The following is a 13,464-nucleotide window of genomic DNA, read 5'->3' as shown; positions in this document are numbered from 1 at the left end:
TCTAGCCAGAAGGGACCACTGTAATCATCTGGTCTGACCGCCTGCATGATACAGGCTATCAGACTTCCCAGAATGAATTCCTGTTTGAATTTGAGCAGATCTTTTAGAAAAACATCCAATCCTGATTCCAAAATGGCCAGGGCCAGAGAATTCATCACAGCTCCTGGCCAGTTGTTCCAGTCATTAATTCCCTTCGCTGTTAAAAACATGCACCTTGTTTCTAATCTGAATTGGTCTTGCTTCAGCTCCCAGACAGTGGACCATGTTAGACCTTGGATTGAAGAACGAGATTGAAGAATTGGAATTCAATCTTAAAATTTGCTTTTTCTGAAGGTCTATCTTAGTAAAGCTCTGGGTCTCTCATGGTCATTGGAAGTGAACATTCTAATGGCCTGATCCATTGGCCCATTGCAGTCAATGGGAGTTGTTCTATTCACATCACTAGACTTTGGGATCAGGCCCAGATTACCACATCTCATCACCCCAGTTGCCTTGTCCCAGGGTTTCCTGGTCAGCGTCAGGTCTGTATGAGGGATGCACCATGCTGGATCTAAACACTGTTATTTTCCCTCTCCTAGGTCTGCTTCTTTGTTGGTCTCTATTATAACGTGATCATCGGCTGGAGCATCTTTTACTTCTTTAAATCCTTCCAGTATCCGCTCCCCTGGAGCGAGTGCCCCATCATTAAAAATGGCACAATGGCCGGTGAGTAATTTTGTTGTCTCTCCAGCTCGGCAGGTGCTGAGAGACAGGACGTGGACAAGAGCTGTTAGGGTTGCAAATGGTTCCAGCTGCTGGGATAAGGCATTGGATCTGGGGAGTTGCTTCCAGGATTGTGGGTAGTTTCCATTGCTAATAGTTGTCACTGGATGGGGATGCTCATGGTTAGGGGATGCTGGGATGTGGCAACGCATGGGACACTTGCTGTCTCTTTGTGGGTATTTCCCCACTGGTGGGACACGACGTTGTGTTGGGACATGTTTGCCTGGTTGCTCTAAGGTGACAGCCACTGTGGCATGCCTGCTATCGGGATTGCAGATGGATTTGGCAGCTGGTAATTGCATTCGGAGTGTTCATCTAGCTGGTTCCTGAGAGCCCAATACAGAGCGTTTTAGTAACATCTGAACATCTCCCTGATATACTTGGGACTATTGTATGGCAGGTGTAAATTGCACCATTTATTTAACTTCTTATTTTCATTTGTTAGCATCTTTCTATCCCCTCTTTGCTATTAAAAATCAACCAAGATTCAACCCCCCGAGCGCCCTACAGACATTTGTAAATTACGGCTGGCTGCCCTGGGACTTAGGCAGGTCCTTAATGACGTTACCCTCAAGGGAGGGGGGTGCTTTCCAGCAACCCAAACTCTCACGTCCCTTGTTTGTTTCAGGTGTGGAGGCAGAATGTGAGAAGAGCTCTGCTACCACCTACTTCTGGTACCGGGAAGCTCTGGAGATTTCCAACTCCATTTCAGAGAGCGGAGGGCTCAACTGGAAGATGACCCTGTGCCTGCTGATGGCTTGGAGCGTCGTGGGATTGGCCGTGATCAAAGGAATTCAGTCTTCAGGGAAGGTGAGGGTCAGCAGGGGCCAGAGCCACGAGTCTTGTTTCCTGCCAGTGGCTGAAGTGACGTTACGTGCACCAAGGATAGAAGGAGTACATGCATCTAGTGCTGGGGAGTGTCTGCAAAAGAGCAGCTGGGTAGCAGTGTAGCTGTGGAGTGTCTGAGAAGGTAGGAATGTCTGCAGCTGCTTGTGCCTGGAGGTAGGAGTTTTCTACAGCTAGTGAGTTTATTCCTGCTAGGAAGGTGGCCCTGCTGATATAACCATCACGACTGGCCTCTGCAGATACCCCTGGTGTGTGACAGGGTATTAACTTCTGCCACCATGTCGAGATCTCAGTCTGTAGGTCCCCTAATGGAAATGAGCTGATGTTCTGAGGTTCTGGCCACCTGACGCTCCCCACTGACCAGCTGTGAGAAAGGCTAATGCTATTTAAGCTAAAGGACCGTGCTGGCCCAGGAACAAATGGTGATCAACCGGCCAGGAATAAATCTAGGCTGGCGATTAGAATTAGAACCATCAGAGGAGTGAGGTTTCGGAACAGGCTTCCAACAGGAGTAGTGGGGCCAACACCCATACTGGATTTAAGGTGGAGCTTTATGAATGGGGTTGCCTACGATAACAGGGGACTGGAATGGATGCCCTGGGAAGTCCCTTCCAGTCCTGTGTCCCTATGACTTCAGGGGGGCTTGTGCTTGTTCTGCACCTGGGACAATCAGGCCAGGCACCTGCCTATGACCCATTGGGCACCCACGTATGATGATTTGGGCCCAGAGTGAGGTTTGACCTATTGTGCTAGTTGCCCTTGGCTTTGCTGAGGAAACTCTGCTCCGAGGAAGCTGCCACAACGCCCAGCCTGTCTTGCTGGGTTGGCAGACAGCACCAATGGGAATTGGTAGGCACCAGACCCAACCAGGCCTGGATCAGAGGCTTGGGAAGAAGGGCTGCAATGAACATTTAGCTGATGCTCACATTTGGCGCTATGAAAAAGGCTGCGTCTCATCGCTGAGCAAGGCGAGGGAGTTCTGAAGGGGAAAATCCCAGCTGAGATGCCAGAACACTGTGTCCTCGTAACTCTGCTGTAGAGCATCAGGGCAAAGAGTCCCCAAGCTGCCATCCCAGCAATACAAAGAGGCACCAGATGCTCTGCAGCAAATGGAGAACAAAAGCAGAGCATTAACAGCCAAACTTTCCTGCTCAGATTAAGTGTGAGGCACTGGACTCTGTTCATGCATGCTCACTTGAGCACTAGAAATAGGCCCAGGTTACACAGGTAGTCAGCATTAGCCACACAGGCCCCCTTGTGCCAGTCAAGTATGTGTTGCATCCCCGCTCTTCCCTAGTGGCTGGGTCATAGGGAGGATAACAGCCTACTACTGCTACAACCAAATGGAGGCTGTTCCAGTGGTAAAGGTCAGTGCTAAAGATGGTAGGTTCAAATCTTTTTGAGAGACTGTACTGGGGGCTTGTTACACCATGCTACAGCATAAAGGGGATAGGTTCAGGCTATGGAGGGCAGCATCCCTAACAGCACAGCACCCCCTTGTGCCATGGCAGATAGAACTGGTGTTCAGGTGTTGAAGGGCAATATTCCCAGCAGCACAATGCCCCTTAATGCTGCAACATGTTTCATGCAGACTTATAGAGGCTCAATGCTTCTCTTTCAAAGTAAAATTCTCTCCCCCTCCTGCTCCTTTTCCATCAGGGGATTGTGTGCAGAGGGGAACGGAGGACGGGCCCTGCCGGAGTGCCAGTCATGAGGCGGTAGCTGTGCACAGGTCCTTGTCACGCTGGGTCTTCTCTCTCCTAGGTGATGTACTTCAGCTCTCTCTTCCCCTATGTGGTGCTCCTTTGCTTCCTGGTGCGGGGGCTGCTCCTGAGGGGGGCGATAGATGGGATCCTGCACATGTTCACTCCTAAGGTAAGTGACCAGCGCTCGCTGTACAGCCCCTCTGCCTGATCGGAGAGGGACAGGGCCATTTCCCAAGGCTGCTTGCCCTGCTGATTTCACGATGAGTTTGGATGGGAGATAGGGGCAGAGGTCCATGATCACGATACAGGCTCCCATTCCTTCTGGCTTGCTCCTTCATTTTCCTGGAGGAAGCAGGCTGCTTCCGATATCAACCATAGGCAGGTGCACACACATACACAAAATCACACCTACATACATACAACTACATCTACACACATACAATCAGCCCTGTGCACACACCCAGTCCCATTTACACATATAGTTGGTTCACACTAGGAAACAGATTCACACGCACAACTGTACACACACACACACAAATAGATGCATGCAATGCAGCTGCACACAGCCTTACACAACCCTATATGCACATACAATCAGTGCTACACACGCCCCCTAGAGGAGATCAGGGTGCCTAAACCCAGTGCCACTGAAACAGTCAGGAACCCCAAGACCACACCTAACTTACACAAGTGGGGCAGACTGTATCTTTAATGTAGGGGTGCAGCTAGAGGAAACTACAGCTCTCAGCATGCAATGCTATGTGGGGCAGGTCTCTTAGCTCAAGGTGGGGCATTGCTGGTTGGCACCTGCAGTCTCTGTGCTTGTTGACGTGGGCTACATTTTAAAACTTCATGGGGCTGCCTCTATGACAGATGCTGGCTGGCAGACAAACCTCCACACTTACAAACCTAGGCAGCAATTAGTGTTACGTATCAAGTAATTAACTAGCTAATTAATTAATGAAGCTGAGATGCAGATGAATCAGCTCAGCCCACAAAGCTGTTGCAAGCTATTAATGATGATAGCTTGATGAGAGATACCCAGACGCTTCAGTCCTACAGCTCTGGCTTTTATTATAAAGAGGAAGCTGTGATGGGGGCAGAATTTAAAACAAATTGGGCTAATCACACAGGCATTAGCTCTCAATTACTGTTAATGCATAGGGCACTCCTAAGGTACTCAGGCACCAGGGGAGATGTGTGCTCAAAGTAGCTAGAGAGAGATGGCTCTGTGCAACCTCCAGCTGCTTTGCATATATGAACACACTGCAATTCAGCATCCAGCTCCCACTCCACACAGTGCGGGGACCTGCAGCACTCCAGGCAGCAAACACAGCATAGTCATCAAGGGACAAGTTAGGAGCCAGTGATCCTGATGGGAAGGTTGGAGCTCGCTGCGGAGTGCAAGGAAAGCGGATGCCTGGGTGTAACTATATACGAGTGGGGAAGGGAAGTATTAAAGACAGGGAGCTCATGGAGAGGACGGTCTAGTGGATGGGAGATCTGAGTGAATGTCAGGAGACTTGGGTGCTGTTCCCAGCTCTGCTGACTCAATGTGTGACCCTGGGCCAGTCGCTTCCCCAGCTCTGAAAGGAAGCTAATCACACTTGCTTTGAAAGGGCTTTGAAATCCATGAAAAGCGCTTTGGCCCCATGGGTGAAGCACAGACATACTCGGGCATCAAGCAAGCTGGGTTCTTATTCCCATCTCGGTCACTGTATGGCAATTCCCCCTTCTCAGTGCCTCAGTTTCCCCATCTGTAAATTAGAGGTGGTGACACCTAACTCTTAGAGGTCTGCAGGTGGAATAGGCTACAGACACACAATGGGCTCACTACCCTCATTAGAGGGGGTGTTTGTTTGGGAGAGAATTATATTCTTTGCTTCTCTAAGTCCATATGCATATGTGAAAATCCTGATCAAGTATAGTCCAAGGTGCAGTGGATATGACCCCATGGCCCAGCTAGCTCATGGAGCCCAAGGTTCTACATATTGAGCCTCCACCCATCCATTACCATAAGGGACGTCACTGGCTTGGTGCCAGTGATAGGTGTGCTGGGTTTCCCTGGACCCGACAGGCTGAGTGAAGAAGGAGATGGGGTGACTCACGAGGCTCCTCCCCCTTTTTCTCCCTTCCCAGCTTGACAAGATGCTGGACCCCCAGGTGTGGCGAGAGGCAGCCACTCAGGTCTTCTTCGCCCTGGGCCTGGGCTTTGGAGGTGTCATCGCTTTCTCCAGCTACAACAAGCAGGACAATAACTGCCACTTCGACGCCACCCTCGTCTCCTTCATCAACTTCTTCACCTCCGTGTTGGCCACCCTGGTGGTCTTCGCCGTGCTGGGGTTCAAGGCCAACATCATGAATGAGAAATGTGTGGTGGAGTACGTGTGGATTCCTCTCATTTCCCAGGGCCCTTCCCCCTGCCTTGGTCTCCTGCCCAGGGGGTGAACCCACACAAATGGGGATGCATATTCAGTATCTTCTAGGCCCAGGTCCCCACAGGGTGATTTCAGTGGGAGTTAGGTGCCTAAATGCCATTGAGGATCTGGGCCCTAGTCCTTTAGCGCGTGCATTCAAAGCTCATGCTTGTAGATCCAGGAGCTCCCAGTTCAGTTTCCACTCATGACCCAACAGAGATGAAAAGATTGTTACAGGGATAAATGAAGCCATAATATCTGGTTGGTGCAGCTGATCTCAACAGCTATACTGGGCCTGAATGGGAGATCTCCATGTCTAGGGTATTGCTGATGACTCACTGCGGGGTGCTCTTTCTCTGAGTCATGCGCTAAGTACCCAGTTCCCTCCAGCTTCTAATGAGACCTTACGTCCCTTTGGAAATCCAAGCTTAAAGCGGAGGTATTGGCCTGACTGTCGTGGGCAAATCCAACTTGGCTAATTACATTCTAAATTCTTCCTCCAATTTCAGTTGGAGATGGGATTCTCTTTCACCTCCTGTCCTCAACTGGTGCATAGCTATGTGATGTTAAAGAGCTGCTGCGCTCTACCGCAGAAGTGGCTGCCTTTCAGTGCTGGGTGAAGCGAGCACTATATCTAGTTTCTAAAAAGTTTACAGTGCCTTTGGATCTCTGGATGAGTGCCTCTACCTACGACAAAGTTATAAACCTGAGGGGCAAGTGTTAGAGCCGTGCTGGCATCTGGGGACTGCTGCACGGACTCTTGTTGATCCCAGGGAGATCATGGTCTAGAGTTGGTAGCCAAGGCAGCTTTTCTCCTTGTACTCACAGCAAGTGCTACAGAGATGGAGGCTAGCGCTGGATGCAGGAGGAGAGGGAGTGTGCCACCCTCAGTGCTTTTGATGGCAGGGTTGCCTCCCAGCGCACTTACATTGCGGGAGAAAGTTGCTGCTGATACCTCGCTTTACTCCCACTGTCCCGCCTCCACATACAGTGCCCTGCCTGGCCCATAGGGGGCGATCACATTCCACCTCATCTCCATTGCAGGGTTGGGGCTCCATGGGTGACTCCAGCTTTGCTCTCCATAGGAACACTGAGAAGATCCTGGGCTACCTAAACACCCACGTTCTGAGCCATGACCTCATCCCGCCCCATGTGAACTTCTCCCATCTCACGGCCAAGGACTACAGCGAGATGTACCAAGTGATCATGACGGTGAAGGAGGATCACTTCAAGGAGCTGGGCTTGGACCCCTGCCTGCTAGAGGATGAGCTCAACAAGGTGCCTGGGGATGGTCGCTTCAGAGCTAGGGGTAGCTCAGGGGCAGGGGGCGGTTTTCAGGTGTAGGTGTGGCTGTTGGGCTTGCTGATGCATTTCTGTTTTTATGCACATGTCCCCAGTGTATTTCTCTCCCGAGTCTGACACAACTGTCCCTCTTCTCTCCCCGTGCAGTCAGTGCAGGGAACCGGCCTGGCCTTCATCGCCTTCACTGAAGCCATGACCCACTTCCCAGCTTCTCCTTTCTGGTCTGTGATGTTCTTCCTGATGCTGATAAACCTGGGGCTGGGCAGCATGATTGGGACCATGGCGGGTATCACCACCCCTATCATTGACACCTTCAAGGTGCGGAAGGAAGTTTTCACAGGTGAGGTTCTTTCTGGCTGCACTGTCTTGGGGGCAAGGGGTTCTCCATTTCCTTGGGGTGGGCACGGTGACTCAAGCAGGAGGATTGGAGACTGCAGCATCGGCTGGCTTGTGAGGCCCAGTCAGAGCTCATCTCCACCAGCAGGGCTGAACCATAGGATGTCCCAGGAGCGTGCACAGATACCTCATCTCTCTGTCTGCATTATAGGAAGGGCCTAAGGTTAGCTGGAACAGGGGAGCAGAGCTTGCTCCCAGAGGGATCCTGAGCAAAACCTGGATGAGGAGGGGGCTGAATGTGGGAGGTGGGGGGGAGGAATGGAACTCTGGATCAAGTGAGGCCCAGGTTACCTAGGCACTGGATTGGCTGTTGAGTTGCTGGGAGCGGGTTGGAAAGATGACAACCTTTGGAAGGTGGGAAGAACCCTGCTTCCTTTTGCTCTTGGGAGTGCCAGGCTGTAGATCCGTGACTACAAATAATATTGAAGTAGCATATGTCATAACTAGAGATGGACCAGAACTGAAACTCCAGACCCAAAATTTTGGAGGTGTTTGAGATCCAGATCTGCACCTTTAGTGGCCTCGGCATTTTGGACTGTTTTGGACACACACAGTGTGCCTTCTACCACTGCCATATATGTTCATCGCTAGTTCTTCTCAATGCATTTAATGATTTAGTATTAACACAGCACCTGCTGTCCCTAGCAATCCCAAGGCAGAGGGAGATAAATTGTAGGGAGGGCACTAGACTGGGCCACAGGAGACCTGGGTTCTATTCCTGGCTCTGCCACTGACTAACTCTTGCCAGTTGACAAGTCATGTTGTTGCTCTGTGCCTCAGTTTCCCTTCATCCCTTTGTCTTTTAGAAATTCTTCACGGCAGGGCTATCTCACAATATGTATGTGTGGTGCCTCACACAATGGGACCTTGACCATGGCTGGGGCTCCTACTTGCTGCTGTAATGCAAATCATAATAATAAACTTCCTATTTTTCTCTGAGAACCACTGACCCATCCTTCCTCCTCCTGCAACTGATTGCAATGGGACTGGTCCCAGAGCTGAAAGTTAAGCACTTACATAAGACTTTGCAGGATCAGGGCCCAGGTGACAAAAGAGGCAAACAGTAGGATGACAAGGCAACAGTAGAGACTGGTGCATTAGCATAGGTTTGTAGCCACAGCAGTCTCAGCAGGTTGCCAGACTCACCGATGCTCAGGGCCGGCGCTTCCATTTAGGCGACCTAGGTGGTCGCCTAGGGCACCAGGATTTGGGGGGCGGCATTTTGCCGCCCTTGGCGACAATTCGGTGGGGGGTCCTTCCGCGCTCCAGGTATTCGGCGGCAATTCTGCTGCGGGTCCTTCACTCGCTCCGGGACCCACCGCTGAAGTGCCCCGAAGACCAGGAGCGCAGAAGGACCCCCGCCTAGGGCGCCAAAAACCCTGGCGCCGCTCCTGCTGATGCTCAGGAATGCTTGTTGTTGTTTACTATTCCATCAGTAGATTTGAGGATGTATTAATTTAGGCTGGGGTAGTTATTAGAACCCCATTCTTCCCCCACCCTGAGTTCCGTCTTCCCCTGGAGGAGCTATGCTGACAGTGACCTTGTGCTTTTTGCAGTTGTCTGTTGCATCGTCGCCTTCCTGATAGGCTTGATCTTCGTGCAGCACTCGGGGAATTACTTTGTCACCATGTTTGATGATTACTCTGCCACGCTGCCGCTCACGGTCGTGGTGATCCTAGAGAACATTGCCGTGGCCTGGATTTATGGTACCAAGAAGTAAGAACTCATGCAACGGCAATAATGACACCTCTGCTGCCTCTATTAGTCCAGCTGGATTCCTAAGCTTTCTCCTTTAACCCCTTGCTCCAAATATGTAATGGTATAGTGGTTAGTGCCAAGCCACCTATCTCTGTCCTGAAGTGGCAACTCAAGGTTAGGAGCATTGATAGGCAAAGCTTGAGGCAGGGATCAACAATTTCCCACCCGTCTAATCCCAGGGCTAGGACCAGAGCATGGGCCAGTCCTGAAGGCATTTGTAGAGGTCCCATCAAGGAGATCTAACCCTAGAGGGGTCAACAGATAGTCACGAGCTCACAGGGCCAGATTCTCCCTGGGCCTGCAATTGGTGGAGTCATTTTCACCCATGCAAAAGAAGTACAGATCGGAATGGTCGTGTATTGCACCCACCGTGGTTTGATATACAATACCACATAAGGCACAGGGCAACTGAGAATCTGGCCCATAGGCCAGAAAGGGTCCATTATGATCGTGGACTCTGTCCTTCTGCATTTAAGGCATGCCATAGCATTTAATCCGGATATAAAGAAGGGATCTAGAACTTGGTCTAAGTGTACAGACGGCTAAGAATTTGGAAAACGTAACCCCACCCTGGAATCAAACCATGTCTGAAATGTTTGATTCCACTTGTCTTCATTGCTTTTCATTTCCCTTCACTTGAGGATTTGAGAGGGGTCCAGAATCAGGAATGCTGCAGTCCCAAGGTAGCTGTTCCTGGGAGCGTCTGGGGGCTCGCCAGACCCAGGAGAAATTCCAGGAGTCCCTCATGTGGACTTTTCCCAGGCCAGCTCTGCAGCTTCAAGAGCTTCAAAAAGCTAAGAGAAGCTTTTGGATCCTTCTCTGGATCTAAGCTGACCTCTGACCATTTCTAGGGTCACCCAATGCTTAGTCCACTGAGACGGTTACTGAGTAGGAGTTTTCCACCTGAAGTGGCGGGAAAAGAGAAGGCAGGACTCTTGTGCTCCATCCATTTGGGTTTCCTCTCCTTCCTCTCCAGGTTCATGCAGGAACTGACAGAAATGCTGGGCTTCCGGCCGTACATCTTCTACTTCTACGCCTGGAAGTACATCTCTCCCCTCTGCATGGCTGTGCTAATGACAGCCAGCATCATCCAGCTGGGAGTCAACCCACCGAGCTACAGCGCTTGGATCAGAGAGGAGGTGAGTACAGGAACACCAGCTTTTAGTGAGTCCTCTCCTCCACAGTTCCAGCCCTGAGGCCCTTATTCAGTTTTCACTCTGTCTTTACCTTCCTCGTGGGAAGTCTGCCTGCGTAATGCCTGGGTCAACACTGAGCGAAGGTTTGGTTCCAGGTTAGCAGCTGGGAATTCTCTGCTTCCACTATGTTTAGTAATTGACTTCCTGTCCACCTCCACCTCCATCCCTGAAGCTCTGAACTGCCCTTTCCTTCTTATATAGACCACACAATTGGCAGGAGATGATGGGTGAGGGACAACCAGACTCTGGGAAAGTTTTCCTTCGTAATAAGCACACCTACAGTAGATGGATCTCTCTGTACCCCCTTCACTCAGACATCAAGTGAATTGGCAGAGAGCTAGACAGTGGTCTCCTGCCTCCCTTTATTAAGTTCCCCTATACACCATGTCCTGGTCCTCTCTAAGACCTGGAGGACCGAGACCTCAATGACCCTGACTTAACTCCACAGTGATAACCTCCTGTCATCTGCCCATGTACCTTCATGGAGGTGTAGACACTCATGTCCACTGTAGTGAAGCTGCCTCTTTCTCTTCCAGGCTGCGGAGAAGTTTCTCTATTACCCAGCATGGGCTATGGCCATCCTCATCTGTCTCATCATCCTGGCCACCCTCCCACTGCCCGTGGTCTTCATCCTCCGTCAGTTCCATCTGGTGTCTGATGGCTCCAACGCTCTCTCTGTCACCTACAAGAAGGGCCGGATGATGAAGGACATCTCCAACCTAGAGGACAATGATGAGACTCGCTTCATCTTGAGCAAAGTGCCCAGTGAGACTCCATCCCCGATGCCCACGCACCGTTCCTACCTGGGCCCGGGAAACGCTTCCCCAATGGAGATAAGCAGTGCACCCAATGGACGCTATGGGAGTGGGTACCACTTGGCCAGCACCCCTGAATCTGAACTGTGATGGACACCCACCAGCCCTTGCCCTGCCCCCACCCCCCAGTGGCTAGGAGAGGAGGCAACTGGGGAATGGATCCTGTCCATTTGTGGAACAAAAAGAAAAAAAGAAGAAACCCTTCCTAGAATGTTAGCAAGTAAGCAGTCATTTCCCGGGCAAGATTGGGAAGAAGGCATCGTGGGAGGGCACTGGATTTCCCTCTCAGCAATTCCAATAAAAAAGGCAGGATCCTGTGTCAGCTGCCCTTGTGAGGAAAAAAAAAACGAAACAAGACACTGCAATAAATTTGATCAGTGTGTTTCCAGAGATAGAAAATTGGAGACCAAACCAAGCATCTCTTGATTTCCAAGCATCAGAAGTTCAGAGAAGGGATACAAAATGAGGTGACAGCCAAAGACATTTCCTCTTTTAACCTGGAGTTCTTCCCCCTCCTCTTGTTTTCCCCTAGTTAGGAGAAGAGATGGCTCATATTCCATTGATCACATTTGACCACCCATGTTCATAGCCCGTTGGACAGCCATCACCTGATGGGGTTTTACCTGGGCTGGTGGTCGTGGCACCTCCTTTGGTTTTGTAGCTCTGGAGACACCCAAAGAGCTCAGCTTTAATGGACATTTCTTACCCAGCGCAGACGCATCTTGAGTGGACAACACTTTACAGTGAGCGGCAGCAACTAGCTGACCCTTTGGTATCTGTTGTGTTACAATGGATGTTGGTTAGACGCACATGGGAAATATGTCCAGGAGTCATGTCAGGGTGGGGTGGGATCTCCTTCTAAACTGAGCTGCAGTGAGCACAGCCACTTATTATACAGTGTTACTCCATTCAAAGTGGCACAGGACCTCCGGTGCAACCACTATTTCAGGTGTGTGAGCATGTGCCATGTCCACAGGCCAGAATTTGAGCAGGGTGACACCGGTGTAGATCAGGAGTAACCTCTGGAGTCGTTCCTGATTTGCAACTGGGTAACTGTGAGCAAGCTCCAGCCCCAGGATTTTCATTTTCAATGCACGGTGTGAAAGAAGCCCCCTGGACTGGTGAATGATATACCCTAGCCCTCCTAGATACAGAGATGAGTAGAGAGAAGCTGGGGTTATTGGATTCTGATTACAATCTTGGGTTAGCTTTTGTAGGAAATAGAGTCCCATGATCTAAATTCTGCCCTTATTTAGAGTGGTGTCATCTGGGTGTAATGGAAGCTGACTGTGTGTGTTTCTTCCTGTTTACTAGCCTCATGCATCTAAAAGCAAGGGTCCAAATTCCTCCCTGGTGTATCTCCGTAGATGTCAGTGGCCTTACAGCAGGGGTGTAGTTGGCTCAGAGACTTCATACCGAGTTTGCAGCGGGATGGAAACGTAGGTTGCAGCGTATCAGAGGGGTAACCGTGTTAGTCTGGATCTGTAAAAAGCAGCAAAGAGTCCTGTGGCACCTGATAGACTAACAGATGTATTGGAGCATGAGCTTCCGTGGGTGAATACCCACTTCGTCAGACGCGTGTAATGGAAATTGCATATTTATACCTGCCTCTGGAAATTTCCATTGCATGCGTCTGACGAAGTGGGTATTCACCCACGAAAGCTTATGCTCCAATACATCTGTTGGTCTATAAGGTGCCACAGGACTCTTTGTAGGTTGCAGCGTGCACTGTGTGTTACGGAGGCTCCTGTAAGTTAGTGCGAGGTCTTGGCATGTCTGGTGGCGAGCCCCTGTCTGTCACACCCATCCATGAGATTTAGGGCTTGGGTGGGGGAAATAATTGTGAGTATCTCCCATCCATCTAAGTATGTTTTTTAACCTGCCCTTCCTTACTCCTGTTGTACTTAGTTCCAGCTCGATGATATTTCATGCCAGCACGTAGGCCAGGCTGATCTCCCCTTGTCGAATGAGGGCCGCACAGAATGCCAGACGGGCCTGATTCAGATCTGACAGTGGTTTTATCTTGATGTAACTCCATTGATGCCAGTGGTGTAGATGAGATCAGAATTGAGTCCAACGGGCCAAATCCATGCTGGTGTAAAGTAGTATAGCTCCACTGATTTCACAGTCTTTGCTCCAGTTTACATCAGCTGGAGATCTTGCCCCAGGGAGGGTAAGTTACACTGGCTTTGCATGCTCACTGGCCCCCCGCCCATCCCTCCACCCCTATTCAAAGCAGTCTTTCTCTGCCTCTGGGTTAGGGTGT

General features: G+C 50.5%; 1 protein-coding gene across 1 annotated transcript in view; it reads left to right on the top strand.

Annotated features, from left to right (window-relative positions):
- SLC6A17 (solute carrier family 6 member 17) overlaps positions 1-13,156 on the top strand; it is a 45,608-nt gene extending 32,452 nt beyond the window's left edge. The window contains exons 4-12 of the mRNA XM_050956171.1: positions 579-705; positions 1,391-1,572; positions 3,373-3,483; positions 5,454-5,695; positions 6,817-7,009; positions 7,181-7,373; positions 8,986-9,145; positions 10,164-10,326; positions 10,920-13,156. Coding sequence (XP_050812128.1) covers positions 579-705; positions 1,391-1,572; positions 3,373-3,483; positions 5,454-5,695; positions 6,817-7,009; positions 7,181-7,373; positions 8,986-9,145; positions 10,164-10,326; positions 10,920-11,288 — 1,740 coding nt within the window. The 3' untranslated portion in view covers positions 11,289-13,156. The remainder of the gene's footprint in view (positions 1-578; positions 706-1,390; positions 1,573-3,372; positions 3,484-5,453; positions 5,696-6,816; positions 7,010-7,180; positions 7,374-8,985; positions 9,146-10,163; positions 10,327-10,919) is intronic.
- Positions 13,157-13,464: the final 308 nt, after the last annotated feature.

The sequence above is a fragment of the Gopherus flavomarginatus genome, chromosome 5 (genome assembly GCF_025201925.1).
Source record: "Gopherus flavomarginatus isolate rGopFla2 chromosome 5, rGopFla2.mat.asm, whole genome shotgun sequence".
Classification (NCBI taxonomy): domain Eukaryota; kingdom Metazoa; phylum Chordata; order Testudines; family Testudinidae; genus Gopherus; species Gopherus flavomarginatus.
The sequence above is the reverse complement of the archived record's forward strand: the minus strand, read 5'-3'. Positions and strand labels throughout refer to the sequence as shown.